General features: G+C 38.4%; 1 protein-coding gene across 7 annotated transcripts in view; it reads left to right on the top strand.

Moving 5' to 3' along the window:
• The window catches only part of CYSLTR2 (cysteinyl leukotriene receptor 2), a 36,493-nt gene extending 23,142 nt beyond the window's left edge, over window positions 1-13,351 (top strand). For 6 of the 7 annotated variants that reach the window (XM_074329948.1, XM_074329947.1, XM_074329946.1 and 3 more), the window contains one exon: window positions 8,899-10,095. In XM_074329948.1, coding sequence (XP_074186049.1) covers window positions 8,900-9,913 — 1,014 coding nt within the window. In that variant the 5' untranslated portion in view covers window position 8,899 and the 3' untranslated portion in view covers window positions 9,914-10,095. Of the gene's footprint in view, window positions 1-8,898; window positions 10,096-11,115 lie in introns of those variants that run through there. The other variant, XM_019748035.2, reaches the window with a different exon arrangement.
• Window positions 13,352-15,400: the final 2,049 nt, after the last annotated feature.

The raw sequence follows: 15,400 nt of genomic DNA, 5'->3' as shown, positions 1-15,400 counted from the left end.
GCCCGGAAGAGGTGCAATTCTAGGTTGAATAGGCTCCATGAGAACTGCAGTAATGAAAGGATGGTATTTTTATGAATTTCTGTCTCTGGAATTTGGGTAATGGTCAGTTGTCTCCAATTAGTGCTTAAAAAACTAAAGAAAACAGTTCTCAGGGTCACAAAGTTAAGACAGAGGAAGTCTTAAGTTTTGAAATGACCTGACAAAGTTTATCCAAAGGACAAACTATGTCCAAGGAATGCCACGCCTTCTGAACTCAGCCCTGGGGGCAGCTAGAAGATGGACTGCTGGGACCTTTGCTTGTTTTTTCCTTATAGACTTTTCCTCTGGTAGACAAACAATACTCAAGCCCATAGACAGGCTATAGAACGGTGTTAGAAGGCTAGAAAACAATTATTACAATTTACCAGATTTACAAATCTGATCAGTAACTAAAATGTCTCAGAAGATTTATTCCTTGGAAAACAAAATACATACTGCTGAAGGTTCTCAACAAAATATCAGAGCTCAATGCAGTGTGAACTTATTTCCAGCCACGAGCAGGGGTCACAGATGTGCACACTATTACTGAGATGAGGTACTTGTTCAAGGCAGGAAGGACTTCCCAGGAGTCTCAGTGAAACTCCAAGTTGTCAGTGTCCTTCAGCCAAAGCCCACCAGAAACACACCTGATAGTGAACAAGGTGGCTTTATTATTAATTCCAAAAAGGCTCCTGAGAGCCTTCTTCCATTTTCCTTGGGATGACCTCTCCAGGCATACAGTGTGCAGAGGTTAGAGAAGAATGCTGTGTGGGGGGAAGGGGATCTTTCACAACAACAACAAACAGGCTGTAAACACAAGAACTACTGAGCAGTTCTTTCCAGATGGAATTCTGCAGTCGTCTTAGGGTATCCTGATCAAACCACATTTAACTTTTTCTTAATTAAAATTTTCATTTTGAGATAATTATAACTTCTCATAGTTATAAAAAATAATAGAGAAATCACTTGTTTGTACTCTTTTCCCAGTAGTAACCTCTTGCAAAGCTATAGGATAATGTCACAACCAGTTACTGATATTGATATAGTTATGACACAGAACATTTCTATCACAAGGATTCCTCAAATTGCTCTTTTATAGCCATATCCCCTTCCCTCCCATCCCCATGACCTTAATTCCTGGTAACTACTAATCTGTGTTCATTTCTATAATTTTGTCATTTTAAAGATTTTATATAAATGGTATTCTACTTTATATAATCTTTTGAGATTGGCTTTTTATTTTCGCATAGCATAATTCCTGGGAGATTTTTCCAAGTTATTGCAGGTATCGATAGTTCACTCCTTTTCATTCCTTTCCATTGCTGAGTAGTGCGTATCCATGGTATGCATTTTTTACCACAGCTATTTAATCATTGAAGGACATCTGACTTGTTTCCAGTTTTTCTTTTCTCTGTTGAATCACTTCTGCACCTTTGTTGAAATTAGTTAGGCATATTTGTGTGAATCTGTTTCTAGGTTCTCTATTTTGTTCCATTGATTTGTGTCTATCCTTTTATTACCACACAATCTTCATAACTTTAGCTGTAAAATAAGTCTTGAAATTGGGTAGATGGATTTTTTTCCCCATGTTCTCCTTTTTTTAAATGTTCTAGTTCTTTGGCCTTTCTACATAAAGTTTAGAAAAATTTTGTCTATAGATACAAAAAAGTCTTAAAAGGGTTTTATTAGGAATTGCTTTAATCCTGTGTATCATATTGAGGGGGATTGACATCTTTATTCTGTTGACCTTCAAATTCACGGACATGGTATGTATCTCCATTTATTTAGAAGTTTGATTTTTTTCATCAGCATTTTGTAGTTTTCAGCATACAAATCTTGTAATGTGTTGTTAGATTTACACATAAGTGTCTCATTTTACTTTTGAATGATTGCAAATGAAACTGTATTTTTAGTTTTAGTGTGTCCATATGTTCATTACTAGTATTTACAAACAAAATTGATTTTTGTATGTTTATCTTACATCCTGTAGCATTGCTGAATTCACTTGTTACTTCTACAATTTTTTGTGTAGATTAATTGTGAGTGTTTATATAAACAATCAAATCATCTGCAAGTGGGAAGTGTTTTACTTTTTTCCTTTTAATCTGTATAATGTTTATTTCCTTTCTTGCCTTATTTCACTGGCTAAAACTTATAGCACTATGTTGAATAAGAGCAGTGAGAGTGGACATTCTTGTATTGTTCCCAATTTTAGGGAGAAGGCATTCCGTTTTTCACAATTAAGTATGGTAGCTATAGATTTTTTGAGATAATCTTTATCATGTTGAGGAACTGCCCTCTGTTCCTCTGTTTCTGAGAGTTTTGATCATGCATAGCTATTGGATTTTGGCAAATGTTTTGTTTGCATCGATTCATATGATCATGTGATTTTTTTCCTTCACCTGTTTACATGAATTACATTGACTGTTTTAAAAATATTGAACCAGCCTTGAATTCATGGAATAAATCCTACTTGGTAATGGTGTAAAATTCTTTTTGTATATTGCTAAATTCTACTTGCTAATACTTTGCTAAGAGATTTTACATCTATTTTCATAAGTAATATTGGTCTGTATTCTTTTGAGGATTTGTTTGTTTGTTTTATATTATCTTTGGTTTTGATATCAGGTTAATACTGCACAAAATAAATGGGATGTGTATTCTCCTTTTGTGTATTCTGGATGATATTGTATGGAATTGGTGTTAATTCTTATTTAAATATTTGGTAGAATTCTCCAGTGAAACCACCTGGATCTGGAGATTTCTTTATTGAGTTTTGGTGATAGAAGGAGAACTGACTGTGGGTGGTGAACACACAATGAAATATATAGATGATGTATTATAGAATTATATACTTGACACCTATATAATTTTATATACTTGACACCTATATAACCAATATCATCCCAATACATTTAATAAAAATTTGAAAAATAAATTATTTTTCTTAATAGTTCAGATTATCTGTTTCATACTTGGTGAGTTGGGATAGTTTGTAATTTTAATCCATTTCATTGCAGTTGTCAAGTTTATGTTTGTGAAGTATTCATAGTATCCCCTTATTATCCTTTTGATGTCTGCAGTGTCCATAATGATGTCTTGTTTCATTCCTGGTAACAGTAATTTGTGTCTGCTCTGTCTTTTCTTTTGTCCATCTTGCTCTAGCTTGTCAATTGTATTGATTTTTTTTGGAGAACTAGTTCTAAGTTTCATTGATTTTTCTCCTTTTTTTTTTTTCTGTTTACAATTTCCTTGATTTCTGCTCTTATCTGTATTATTTCCTTCCTTTTTCTTGTTTTGGGTTTATTTCACTTGTTCTTTTTTGTTTGTTTGTGTTTTTTTAGCTTCTTGATATGGGAACTTAGATGATTGATTTAAGAGTTTTTCTTTTGTAATGTATATAATTAGTGTTATACAGTTCCCTATCAGCACTGCTTTTGCTACATCCCTTTCGCTATATCCCTTTGATATGTTGTATTTTCATTTTCATTCAGTTCAATATATTATTTGGTTTCCCTTGAAACTTCCTCTTTGAGCCATGAATTACTTAGAAGTGTGTTTTTAGTTTCAAAGTGTTTGGAGACTTTTCTGTTACCTTTCTGTTGTTGATTTCTACTTTGACTCCATTATAGATATAGAGCACACTCTGATTTCAATTCTTTTAAATCTGTCAAGATTTGTTTTAAGGTTCAAGATATGATTTATTTGGGTACATGTTCTGTGGACACTTAAAAAGAATGTGTATCCTGCTGTTGTTGGATGATATGTCCTATAACTGTCAATTGGGTCCTGTTAGTTTATGATGTTTTTGAGTTTTTTCTATATCCTTGCTGAGTTTTTATCCATTTGTCCATTTTGTCCATTTGACCCTGTTGAGAGAGGGTCTTGAAATTATCAACTGCTATAATTGTGGGTTTTTCTATTTCTCCTTTCAGTTCTATCAGTTTTTGCTTCACATAGTTTGTAACTCTGTTGCATACACTTTTAGAATTAGTATGTCTTCTTGGTGGATAAACTCTTTTTTAAAAGATTTTTATTAAAATATAGCTAACATACAATATTATGTTAATTTCAGATATGCACAACAGTTATTCAACATTTATATATGTAAAGAAGTCATCACCATAAGTCCAGCAACCATATGATACTGGACCACACTATCACAATATTGACTATATTCCCTGTGCTGTACATTATATCACATGACTTACTTGTTTTACAGTCATACCTGGAAATACGAACCTCTTATTCCCCTTCACATTCTCCCCCTTTAAATTTTTCATTTACAATTGACATTCAATATTATTTTATACTAATTTCAGGTGTACATCATCATGGTTAGACATTTTATAATTTAAGAAGTGATCTCCCTGACTAATCTAGTACCCACCTGGCACTATACATAGTTATTACCATGTTATTGACTGTATTCCCTATGCTTTACTTTACATCCCCATGACTATTTTGTAACTACCAATTTGTACTTCTTAATCCCTTCACCTTTTTCACCCAGCCTTCCTACCCCTTCCCATCTATCACCCCAATGTATCTAGTGCCCATTTGACACCATACATAGTTATTACAATATCACTGATTATATTCCTTATGCTATACCCTACATCCCCATGACTACTGTGTAACAACCAATTTGTACTTCTTAATCCCTTCCCCTTTTTGACCCATCCCCTTTTTCCCTCCCATCTGGCAACCATCAAAATGTTCTCAATATCTATGAGTATGTTTCTGTTTGGTTTGTTTATTTTGTTCTTTAGATTCCACATATAAGCAAAATCACATTGCATGTGTCTTTCTCTGTCTGACATACTTCACTCAGCAAAATACCCTCCAGGTCCATTGATGCTACTGCAGATGGCAAGAATCCATTCCCTTCTTGCCTCCACCTCTTGGCCACTGTAAACAATGCTGCAATGAACATATAGATGCACACATCCCCTCAAAGTAGCGTTTTAGGTTTCTTGAGGATAAATACCCAGAAGTGGGATTACTGGGTCCTTCTTTGTCTCGTGTTATAGCCTTGTTTTAAAGTCTGTTTTGTCTGGTATAAGTATTGCTACGCCAGCTTTTATTTGTTTCCATTTTCATGAAATATATTTTTCTACTCCTTTACTTTCAGTCTGTGAGAGCCTTTTGAGCTAATGTGAACCTCTTGTAGGCAGCATATGTATGGATCTTATTTTCTTATCAATTTGGCCACCCTATCTTTTGATTGGAGCATTTAATTTATTTACATTGAAAGTAATTGTTGGTAGATGTGTAGTTATTGCCATTTTATTATTCATATTTTTGGTCTTTTTGTCATTTTTCTTTTAAAGTAGTCCCTCTAAGATTCCTTGTAATCCTGGTTCAGTGGTAATGAACCCCTTTAGCTTTTTCTTGTCTGGGAAGCTCTTTATTTGTCCTTGGATTCTAAATGATAGCTTCTCTGAGTAGAGTAATCTTGGTTGTATGTACTTACTTTTCATCAATTTGAATATTTTGTGCCAATCCCTTCGGGCCTGCAAAGTTTCTGTTGATAAATCAACCTGACAGTCTTATGGGAGCTCCCTTATAGGTAAATAACTGCTTTTCTCTTGCTGCTTTTAAGAGTCTTTCTTTACCTTTAACCTTTGGCATTTTAATTATAATGTGTCTTGGTGTGGGCCTCTTTGGGTTCACCTTGTTTGGGACTCTGCACTTCCTGAGCTTATATATCGATTTCTTTCACCAGGTTAGGGAAGTTTTCCATCATTATTTCTTCAAATAGGTTTTCAATTTCTTGCTCTTTCTCTTTTCCTTCTGGTACCCTTATAATGCGAAGGTTGGTATGCTTGATGTTGTCCCAGAGGCCCCTTAAACTATCTTCATTTTTTTTTTTTTTTGGATTCTTTTTCTTTTTAGTGTTCTAATTGGGTGTTTTCTGCTACTTTATCTTCTAAACAAGTGACTCGATCCTCTGCTTCACCTAATCCACTCTTGATTCCCTTTAATATATTCTTCATTTCAGTTATTGTAGTCTTTATTCCTGACTTCCTTTTTTTTTATGTTTTCTATCTCCATTTTTATAATTCCTATCTCTTTGTTGAAGTTCTCCCTGACATCACTGAGCATCCTTATAACCAGTGTTTTGAACTCTGCATTTGGTAGATTGCTGTCTCCATTTTGCATAGTTCTTTTCCTAGAACATAGGAGCTTTGTTATGTTCTTTCATTTGGGATATGTTTCTTTGGCTCCCCATTTTGGCTGCCTCCCTGTGTTTGTTTCTATGTATTAGGTAGGGCTGCTATGCTTCCCAGTCTTAGTGTAGTGGTCTTATGTAGTAGGTGTGCTGTGGGGCTCAGTGGTGAAGTCTTCCTGGTCACCTAAACCAGGTACTCCAGGTGTATCCCTTGTGTGGGTTGTGTGTGCCCTCCTGTTGTAATTGAGCCTTGGTTGCTGTTTGCACATTAATGCGAAGGATTGATTCTTGGGCTGATTGGTTGTGAAGACTTGTTGTGATTATAGTGGAGGAGCTAGGGTGCAGGGGCTGATCCTGTGGAGCAGGATTTGCTTTAGCAGGGCTCTAGTGCCTGCCAAACATGGCCTTTGGGTGTGTCATCCCCAGAGGCTGCTGGGTGATGATTTGTCTGGGTACAAAGCTGGCGACTGGGTGTGCCAGCCCATAGTCTTTCTGCGGGGGGGGGGGGGGGTCTCACTGCAGGCCAAGTTCAGCTGCAGTCAGTGCCCTGCCTGGGGCCACCTGGCATGAGTTACAAAGCAATCTTCAGATGGCCTCCACTTGCTCTGGGCTTTGGGATGCCTCACTACTGCTGGGATTATGGCTGTTCACCCACATGTTTGGTACATGCTGAAGCCAGATTCTGCTTGTTTGGGTTTTGTGAAACTTCAAGATATTTTTAGGACAGTTCACAGCATGAACCAAGACAAACAGCTGTATAAACAGCTGTTTATACAGAAAAGCCACTAGAAGCAGCTTGGGCAGGCCTGGAAGTCGGATTGAGCAAGGTCCCTGGGTATGAGGGCGAATGAACAGTTAGCTAGGTTGATGGAGACTCAGATATGAGTTGCATGAATGAGGGGGAGGGCTCAACGAAGAAACAATGGTTTCTGCCAGCTCCTCCACCCAGGAGAAAGCTGCCCCTCTAGCCAGACAATTCAGTTCTTCTGTGTATGTCCCTGGTGACTTTTGAGCTGCTGCCCCAATGCTGGGTGAGTGAGTCCATCAGTGAGTAAGTCCATGTGCCCTTTAAGAGGAGTGCTTAGAACTTCAACTGCCCTCTGTTTCACTCAGCCACAATCTCCACTAGTTTTCATAGCCAGAAGTTGTGGGGACTTCTCTCCTGGAATCCTGGGCTGGGGAGTCTGGTGTGGGGCTAGGACTCCTTGCTCCTCAAGGGGGAGGGGACTTCTGCAGCCAAGATATTCATCCCGATTTTTAATGGTCACCCACGTGTGTGGGACCAGCCCATTCCACATCTCTGCCCCTCCTACCAGTCTCAAGGTGGCTTCTTCTGATGTCCTTAGTTGTAGGGCTTCAGTTCAGGCAATTCTCAATGATGGTTGTTCTGTAGTTTTGTTATAATTTTGATATGGTGGTGAGATGAGATAAGCACAGCATTTACCTACTGTGCCATCTTGATGGATTTGTGAATAAAGTCTTTTATTATTATATAATACCCCCATGTCTCTGGTAATTTACTTTGTTCTGATGTTTACTTTATCTGATATTAATAGCCACTCCTGATTTCCTTTGATTAATGTTTGTGTTTTTTATTCTTTTACTTTCAAACTGCCAATATTGTTATTTGAAGTGAGTGTCTTATAGACAACATATAAGTAAGTCATGTGAATATATGTATTCTAGTTTGCCAATCTGTCTTTTAATTGGTATGTTTATACTGTTTATATATTTAATGTAATTATTTATTTATTTATTAGGGACAAGTCTTACAGTTTCTTTTATTTTTCTGTTTGTATTATCTACTTTTTCCTGCCTTTCTTTTGGTTATCTGAATATTTTTCAGAATTCTATTTTGATTTATCTTCAGTGGTTTTGAGTGTATCTCTTTGTATAGCTTTTTAGTAACTACTTTAGGTACATTATACCCACGTTACCACAGTCTATTGGCATCATTGTTTTACTAGTTCAAGTGAAGTGTGGAAACCTTACTACCTTTATGTCCCTTTACCCTCCCCAATTTATATAATTATCTTTAAAAATTCCTCTACATCCATTTAGAACCACATCAGACAGTGTTATAGTTTTTGTTTCAACCATCAAACATTACTTAGACTCAAAAAGAGAAGAAAAGTCTATTACATTTACCCATATTTTTCTTTGTGTTCTTTCTTCTTTTATGATGTTCCAAGGATCCTTTACTTATTGATTCCTTTCTGTTTAGAGAATTTCTAAAGTAGATTTTTTGGCAATAAATTCTCTTAGTTTTCTGTTATCTGAGAATACCTTGATTATTCCTTCATAGTTGAAGGATATTTTTGTTAGATATAGGACTCTCGGTTCATCTTTTCTTTCAGCACTTGAAAAATGTTGTGCCACTTCCTTCTGCCTTCATAGATTTTGATCAGAAATCTGCTGTCCAGTAGATTTAGACTGCAGTGTTACAGGGCACTCGTTTCAACATGAGCACTAGGCCAAAAGCCCCCTACGTTTGAGGCTTCAGCTTCAATCAAATACATTAATGTTTATTCTGCCTTCTAGAAATTTATCATGAAATGTAATACAGCACGTAGTAAAGACTTAGCTGATATTTTTTGATGCAAGTTTCAAAGAAAAGCTAGTATTTCTCCTTTTCCATTAAACCCTGGAATGATGTAAGCAATGAGCAGGAAGTAACTCTTTGTGTCTATTTCTTTTTAATCCAGCATGGAGAGAAAACTTTTGTCCTTGCCTCCATCCATCTTCACATCAGAAATGGAACCCAACGGCAACTTCAGCAATAACAATAGCCATAGGAACTGCACAATTGAAAACTTCAAGAGGGATTTTTATCCTATTGTATACCTGATAATATTTGTCTGTGGAGCCTTGGGAAATGGCTTTTCCATATATGTTTTTCTGCAACCTCATAAGAAGTCCACATCTGTGAATGTTTTCATGCTGAACCTGGCCATTTCGGATCTCTTATTCACAACCACACTGCCCTTCAGGGCTGACTATTACCTGAGAGGCTCCAATTGGATATTTGGGGACATAGCCTGCAGGATTATGTCTTATTCCATATATGTCAACATGTACAGCAGCATTTATTTCCTGACTGTGCTGAGCGTTATGCGCTTTCTGGCAACTGTTCACCCTTTCCGGCTCCTCCATGTCACCAGCATCAGAACTGCCTGGATTCTGTGTGGGATCATATGGACCTTTATCATGGCTTCCTCAATAACACTTCTGAACAATGGTTCTGAGCAAGAGGGTAATGTCACATCATGCTTAGATCTGAAATTCAATAAACTTGTTAAACTGAAGACCATGAACCACATCGCCTTGGTGGTAGGCTTCCTGCTGCCATTCTGTACGCTCAACATCTGTTACCTGCTGATCATTCGCACGCTGTTAAAGGTGGAGGTCCCAGAATCGGGGCTGCGGGTTGCTCACAAGAAGGCACTGACTACTATCATCATTACCTTGATCATCTTCCTCCTGTGCTTCCTGCCCTATCACATACTGAGAACCTTCCACCTGGTTGTGTGGAAAGCGGGTATATGCAGAGACTCGCTGCATAAAGCTGTGATCATCACATTGGCCTTGGCAGCATCTAACAGCTGCCTCAACCCTTTGCTTTATTACTTTGCTGGGGAGAATTTTAAGGACAGACTAAGGTCTGCATTCAGAAAAGGTAATCCACAGAAGACAGAGTGCAGCTTTCCTGCCTGTGTGTGACTGAAAAAGGAAACGAGAATGTAAGGGATTATTAGGTGAGGCCTGTTCTTGTATTCTTGTGTCTACGGTCATTCACACATAGTCTCCAAAAGACCATGTATTTACACCATTCCCAAAAAAGGTCTAGTCCCAACATTTACTTGACCATGACATTTTGCTAATAAGATCTGCTTCAAAAATTTCATTAGATGTATTTTCAATGATTAAGTCTAAATCAGGAACATAGCAGGAAAATTCCATACTAGAGTCTTGCAACCTGAAGCATCAGACTGGGGAAAAGTGCTGAACAGAATAGGTGCTACTTTTCATGCTGAATAGAATAGGTGCTACTCTGGCCCAATAGCATTCTAAATTCTTAACTTTAAGATAACCCCAACTTCCCCAGTTTCTTCTGTTCCTCTTCAATCCCCTGAGCTATAGCCAATTAGCAAAGCTGCTGGAGGCCCCAGAGCAAATAAGAAAAGCATTCTAAGAATTCAGGGAAAAGACCTTAATGATAAAGAGAAAGGCTGTCCTCTAACAAAGTGTGGTCAAGATCCCAAATGAGAGCAGTGAGAGAAGAACAGGGAGAAGGACTAGAGCAAGAAAGAGTAGGTGAGGAGGGGGAAGGAGGAATTTAATTTTGCACTGGGAAAGGGGCTCTAGCACACGGAAGGCAAGAAGGAACCTTTTGCCTCTTTCTTGCCAGGGGGTTAAGGAGGACAGGAAGAGTAGGAGGATGACCTGGGGCATTGCCATAGGGGACTGAAAGGATTATGTGTACAATAGGGGAGAAAGGGGCTCAATTTTACTCTGGAGATTTGGGTTTAGACGGACTTCAATGCAGTTCTCAATCTTGCACGTTAATCCATTGAGATGGGAGCCAGAATAGAGGTGGTGTCTCTAAGGGATTGGGTGGGCTCTCAGAAAGAGAGTAGGGTAGACGACAAGTTGAAAAGGCTTTTATACCCCTGAAATTCTATTAACATTTTGGCAGAACATAAGTAAGGGTGGCTTTCCTTTTGAGAGACTGTAGGAAAGCACTGGATAGTAGGAAGGGTTCCTCTCTGTTCATTGAAAGAAGGCTAAGGAGACTACCACCAAGACCATTGTATTGCCAAGAATTGAGTGCCCTCTTCATGCTGGGCAGACTGTGCCAGGCACTTCACGCTCATTGACCCCATTTAACCCTCACACCAAAGCCTGGTGTTTCCATTTTACAGATGAAGAACCTGAAGCTCAAAGAAATTAGGAAACCTGTTAAGTTCACAGAGTTCATGAGAGTTTGAAGAACCTCTCTGAAGAAGGGTTGGTTGGATACAACCTCAACTGTGTCTCCTGCAAACCTCCATGAATATTGGTTGAAAGTCAGAACAAGAGTTCTCTTCCCACCAGGTACCTACCCCTCCTCACTCTAATGAGAGCACTGAAGACCAACGTTTTTCTCTTTGGATTTGTTGACCCCAGGCAGAGTGAGGGGTGGGAGGCAGGTGATATTCTGCAGGTTGAGAGGGATTAAGTGAAATTCCTCATGGTAAACAAGAGCCCTAGAGCCTTCCCCTTATTGATCTGCCAGAATGGTGACAGACTATATCCTGTAAAGAGGGGAACCTGGAGAATCCTCCTATGGAAAAATTGCTAAACCAAGAAAAAATACCAACAGAAATAGACTGTTCGGGGTTCCCCAACATAAAAGTCAGGTCCTGCCCTATTATCTACCTGACAGGAAAGCCCACACTACAACTAATCTCTTCTACTCAGTCTTAATTATGAGCAGTCAATGACTACTACACATTGGAGGAAAACATCCAGATAAGGAAAGCACCAACAAATAAATGAAATGGTGAATAAAAACATCTTCAGTATGAAAGGTCTCAATATTTTTATCACCCTTGCAATTTTTATCAGAAACCTACTGAAGGATGTGCTCCTCCAAAATAATAGATTAAACCAAGATAGAGGAAAACATGACATCTAGGAAACAAGGAATCCAACACAGGAAAAGGTGAAAAAAATTCCCAGGAGCTTAGTATGTAGCAGAAAAACAAGAAACTAATTGATTTGCCCACACTAGAGGGATTTATATTTTTCTTGGACAGCTTAGGATGAACTAGTGAAAATACATAGAAAAATAAGCAAGGGAAAAGACAAAGCAATTATTAAATACTAGGGAAAAAGAAACTTGTTTAAGAAAGGATATAGTACACTACATGGTTTAGCTGTGAATAATATTTACCTAGAGAATAACATAAATATCAAAAGACTATATAATTTTTCTTTTTTCAAGAAATGAAGCGAGATGATTTGTATGTGGGGGAGGAGGGGTGTAAAAAATCTGGGTCCCCATTTTCCATCACAGAAAATATGTAACTAGAGTACAATGAATAAAAATGTTGTTTAGCAATAGGAGCTAAAGTCCAGAAGAAAGAGTGAAAAAAACTGACAGAGATTGCCTCTGGAGAGAAGTTGAGGGTGAAAAGATAGGGTGAGGATTTCTCTTTTCCTTTTAAGAACAATTTAACTGCCTAACTTGTGAATATATGTTGCTGAAATATAATTAAAAAATAAGTTAAAATTAAATTTTAAAGTTCAAATTCTCTGTTTTTTTAAAAAATGACAAAAAGAAAGCCACCAGAATTGGAAATTGAATGCTGACGGGAGAAAGAATGGCAGAAAAGGACTAGACTTGGATTTGGGACCCTGAGGGATGCCTATATAGCCTCTTGGGCTAAGGAGCATCACTTCCTGGGTCAGAGGTGATTTAGTATGTCAAGGTATATTTTAGTTGCAAGTAACAGAAAATACCAACTCCAAGTGGCTTAAACAATCATCATCTCACATAACTGGAACATACAAAAGGAAGTTGGACTTCAGGCTCTATTCAATCAATGTTCTGTGAGACGCCCTTTCCTATGAGCCTCTCCCTCTAAGTATTGGCTTGGTTCCATGGCATAATCCCCTCATGGGAACAGGCTGACTGCAAGCAGCATGAGGCTACATGCTTCTTGTATCCAGGAGAAGAAACAGGATAGCCCTGCACAAGTCAACTAACAAAAGTCATAGGCTTCCTTTTGATCAAACAGATCAAACATCAGATTACACAATGGCTCCTGAACTAAACCAAGGAAGAAGGGATTGCTCTTATTGAGTGAGGATGATCACAGACGACACCTAGAGTTGGGATTGGAGTTAAACCACTGAAATCTCAGCTGGGAGAGGAGTGAAATGGGGCTTGCAGAAGCCACACTCTGCATTGTAATGAGGTGAAAAGAGAGCTGCCAGCCAGCTAGGCATCCATGTCAGGCGTGGCTTGTTCCTTAGCAGCAGGCTCAGAAATTGAGGAGGGTGGAAAGAACGATACACTTAAGGAAGAAGGATGACAGCTAAAATATAAATTTATATTGTAGAGTTATAGGGATTTTTACATGGCAACTAAAAATCTTAACTCTCCAAGGGTAAGCTATCCCAGATAAAGCTGGGAATAACTGAGAGCAACTAAGGTTCTTGGAATGAGCAGTAATACAGGGGTTGCGAGTTATTAGTGTCTGTAAGTCTATGGTGTGTGTGTGTGTAAGAGAGAGAGAGAGAGAGAGAGAGAACTTATTTTTCCTTTTTCCATGACTTTTCCTTTTTATTTATTTTTTTTAAAGATAATTTTTTATTTTTCAATTACAGTTGACATACAGTTTTACATTAGTTTCATGTATACACTATAGTGATTAGACATTTATATAACTTATGAAGTGATCACCCTGATAATTCTAGTACCCATCCAACACCATATATAGTTATTACAATATTATTGACTATATTCCCTAAGCTGTACTTTATATCCCATAACTGTTTTTATAACTGGCAATTTGCACATCTTAATCCCTTTCCCCTTTTCACCCCCTCATCCCCTTCCCATCTGACAACCATCAAAATGTTCTTTGTATCTATGAGTTTGTTTCTGCTTTGTTTGTTTGTTTGTTTGTTCATTTTGTTTTTTAGATCCCACATATAAGTGAAATCATATGGTATTTTTCTTTCTCTTGTTTCACTTAACATAATACACTTTAGGTCCATCCATGTTGTCCCAAAGTCGGCTCTTCCTGGACTTGTATGTCTATTTCTTTCACCAGGTTAAGGAAGTTTTCCATCATTATTTTTGCAAATAGACTTTCAATTCTATTTGCTCTCTTTTTGCTCTCTTTTCTCCTTTTGGTACCCCTGTGAAGCAAATGCTGGTATGCTTAATGTTGTCCCAGAGGCCTTTTAAACTCTCATAATTTTGGGGGGTTCTTATTTATTTTAGCTGTTCTGATTGGGTGTTTTCTACTATCTCATCTTCCAAATCATTGATTCAGTCTTTTCTTTCACTTACTCTACTATTGATTCCTTCTCGCGTATTCTTTCTTTCAGTTATTGTATTCTTCACTTTTGACTGGTCCTTTTTAAAGTTTTCTATATCAGTTTTTATATTTCCTACCTCCTTGTTAAAGTTCTCACTGAGTTCATCAACTCTGCCCCTAAGTTCATTAAGCATCCTTATAACAAGTGTTTAGCACTCTGCATCTGGTAGCTTGATTGCCTTCATTTCATTTAGTTCATTTTCTGAAGTTCTATTCTGTTCTTTCATTTGGATGTGTTTCTTTGTCTCCTCATTGTGGCTACCTCCCTGTGTTTGTTACTATGTATTAGGTAAAGCTGTTATGTCTCCTGGTCTTGGTAGAGTGGTCTTATGTAGTAGGTGTGTTGTTAGGCTCAGTGGTGCAGTCTCCTTAGTCACCTGAGCTGGGCACTCTAGGTGTGTCCCTTGTGTGGGTTGTGTGTGCCTTCCTCTTATAGTTGAGCCTTGGTTGCTGTTGGCATTTCAATGGGAGGAATTAAGGCTGATTGGCTATGAAGATTGGCCATGACTACAGTGGAGGAGCTGTTGTGCAGACACTTACCAGACAGAGCAGGATTCACTTTAGTAGGGCTCTGATGCCTATTGAGTCTGCCCTTTGGGTGTGTAGTAGTTGTGGAGGTGGTTGGGTAGTGCTCTGGTGTGATCTGAAGCTGGCCCCCAGGTGTGTTGTTTCTGGTGCCTCTTGGGAGGGTCTCTGGTAAAGTCCAAGGTCAGCTGCTGCCTATGCTTTGCCAGGGGTCACCTGGTAGGAGCTAGAAAGTGATCTGCAGATGGTTGCTGCTTGTGCTGGGCTTGGAGGTGCCTGGGAGCAGCTAACCTGTGAACCAAGGCTGGCTGTCACTAGTGCTAGGCTTCAGGCCACTTAGCAAGATGTATGGGGCCCCACTAAGGCCAGATGCTACTTGTTTGGGATTTGTGAGGCTTTAAAAGAGATTTTAGAAAAATCTGTAGCATGAGCCAAGACAGTTGAAAAGCCACTGGAAACAGCTTGGGTGGGCCTACAAGTTGGGTACTTTGGGGTATCAGGGAATCACCAGTGTGGGACAAACAGTGTCAGCAAGGTTGATGAAGACTCAGACAGGCTACTGGGTGGGAGGAGGGCTCAATAAAGACAC

Source organism: Rhinolophus sinicus, linkage group LG04 (genome assembly GCF_036562045.2).
Source record: "Rhinolophus sinicus isolate RSC01 linkage group LG04, ASM3656204v1, whole genome shotgun sequence".
In the NCBI taxonomy this organism is placed as follows: Eukaryota; Metazoa; Chordata; class Mammalia; order Chiroptera; family Rhinolophidae; genus Rhinolophus; species Rhinolophus sinicus.
Note: the sequence above shows the minus strand (reverse complement) of the source record. Positions and strands in the feature narration are given on the sequence as shown.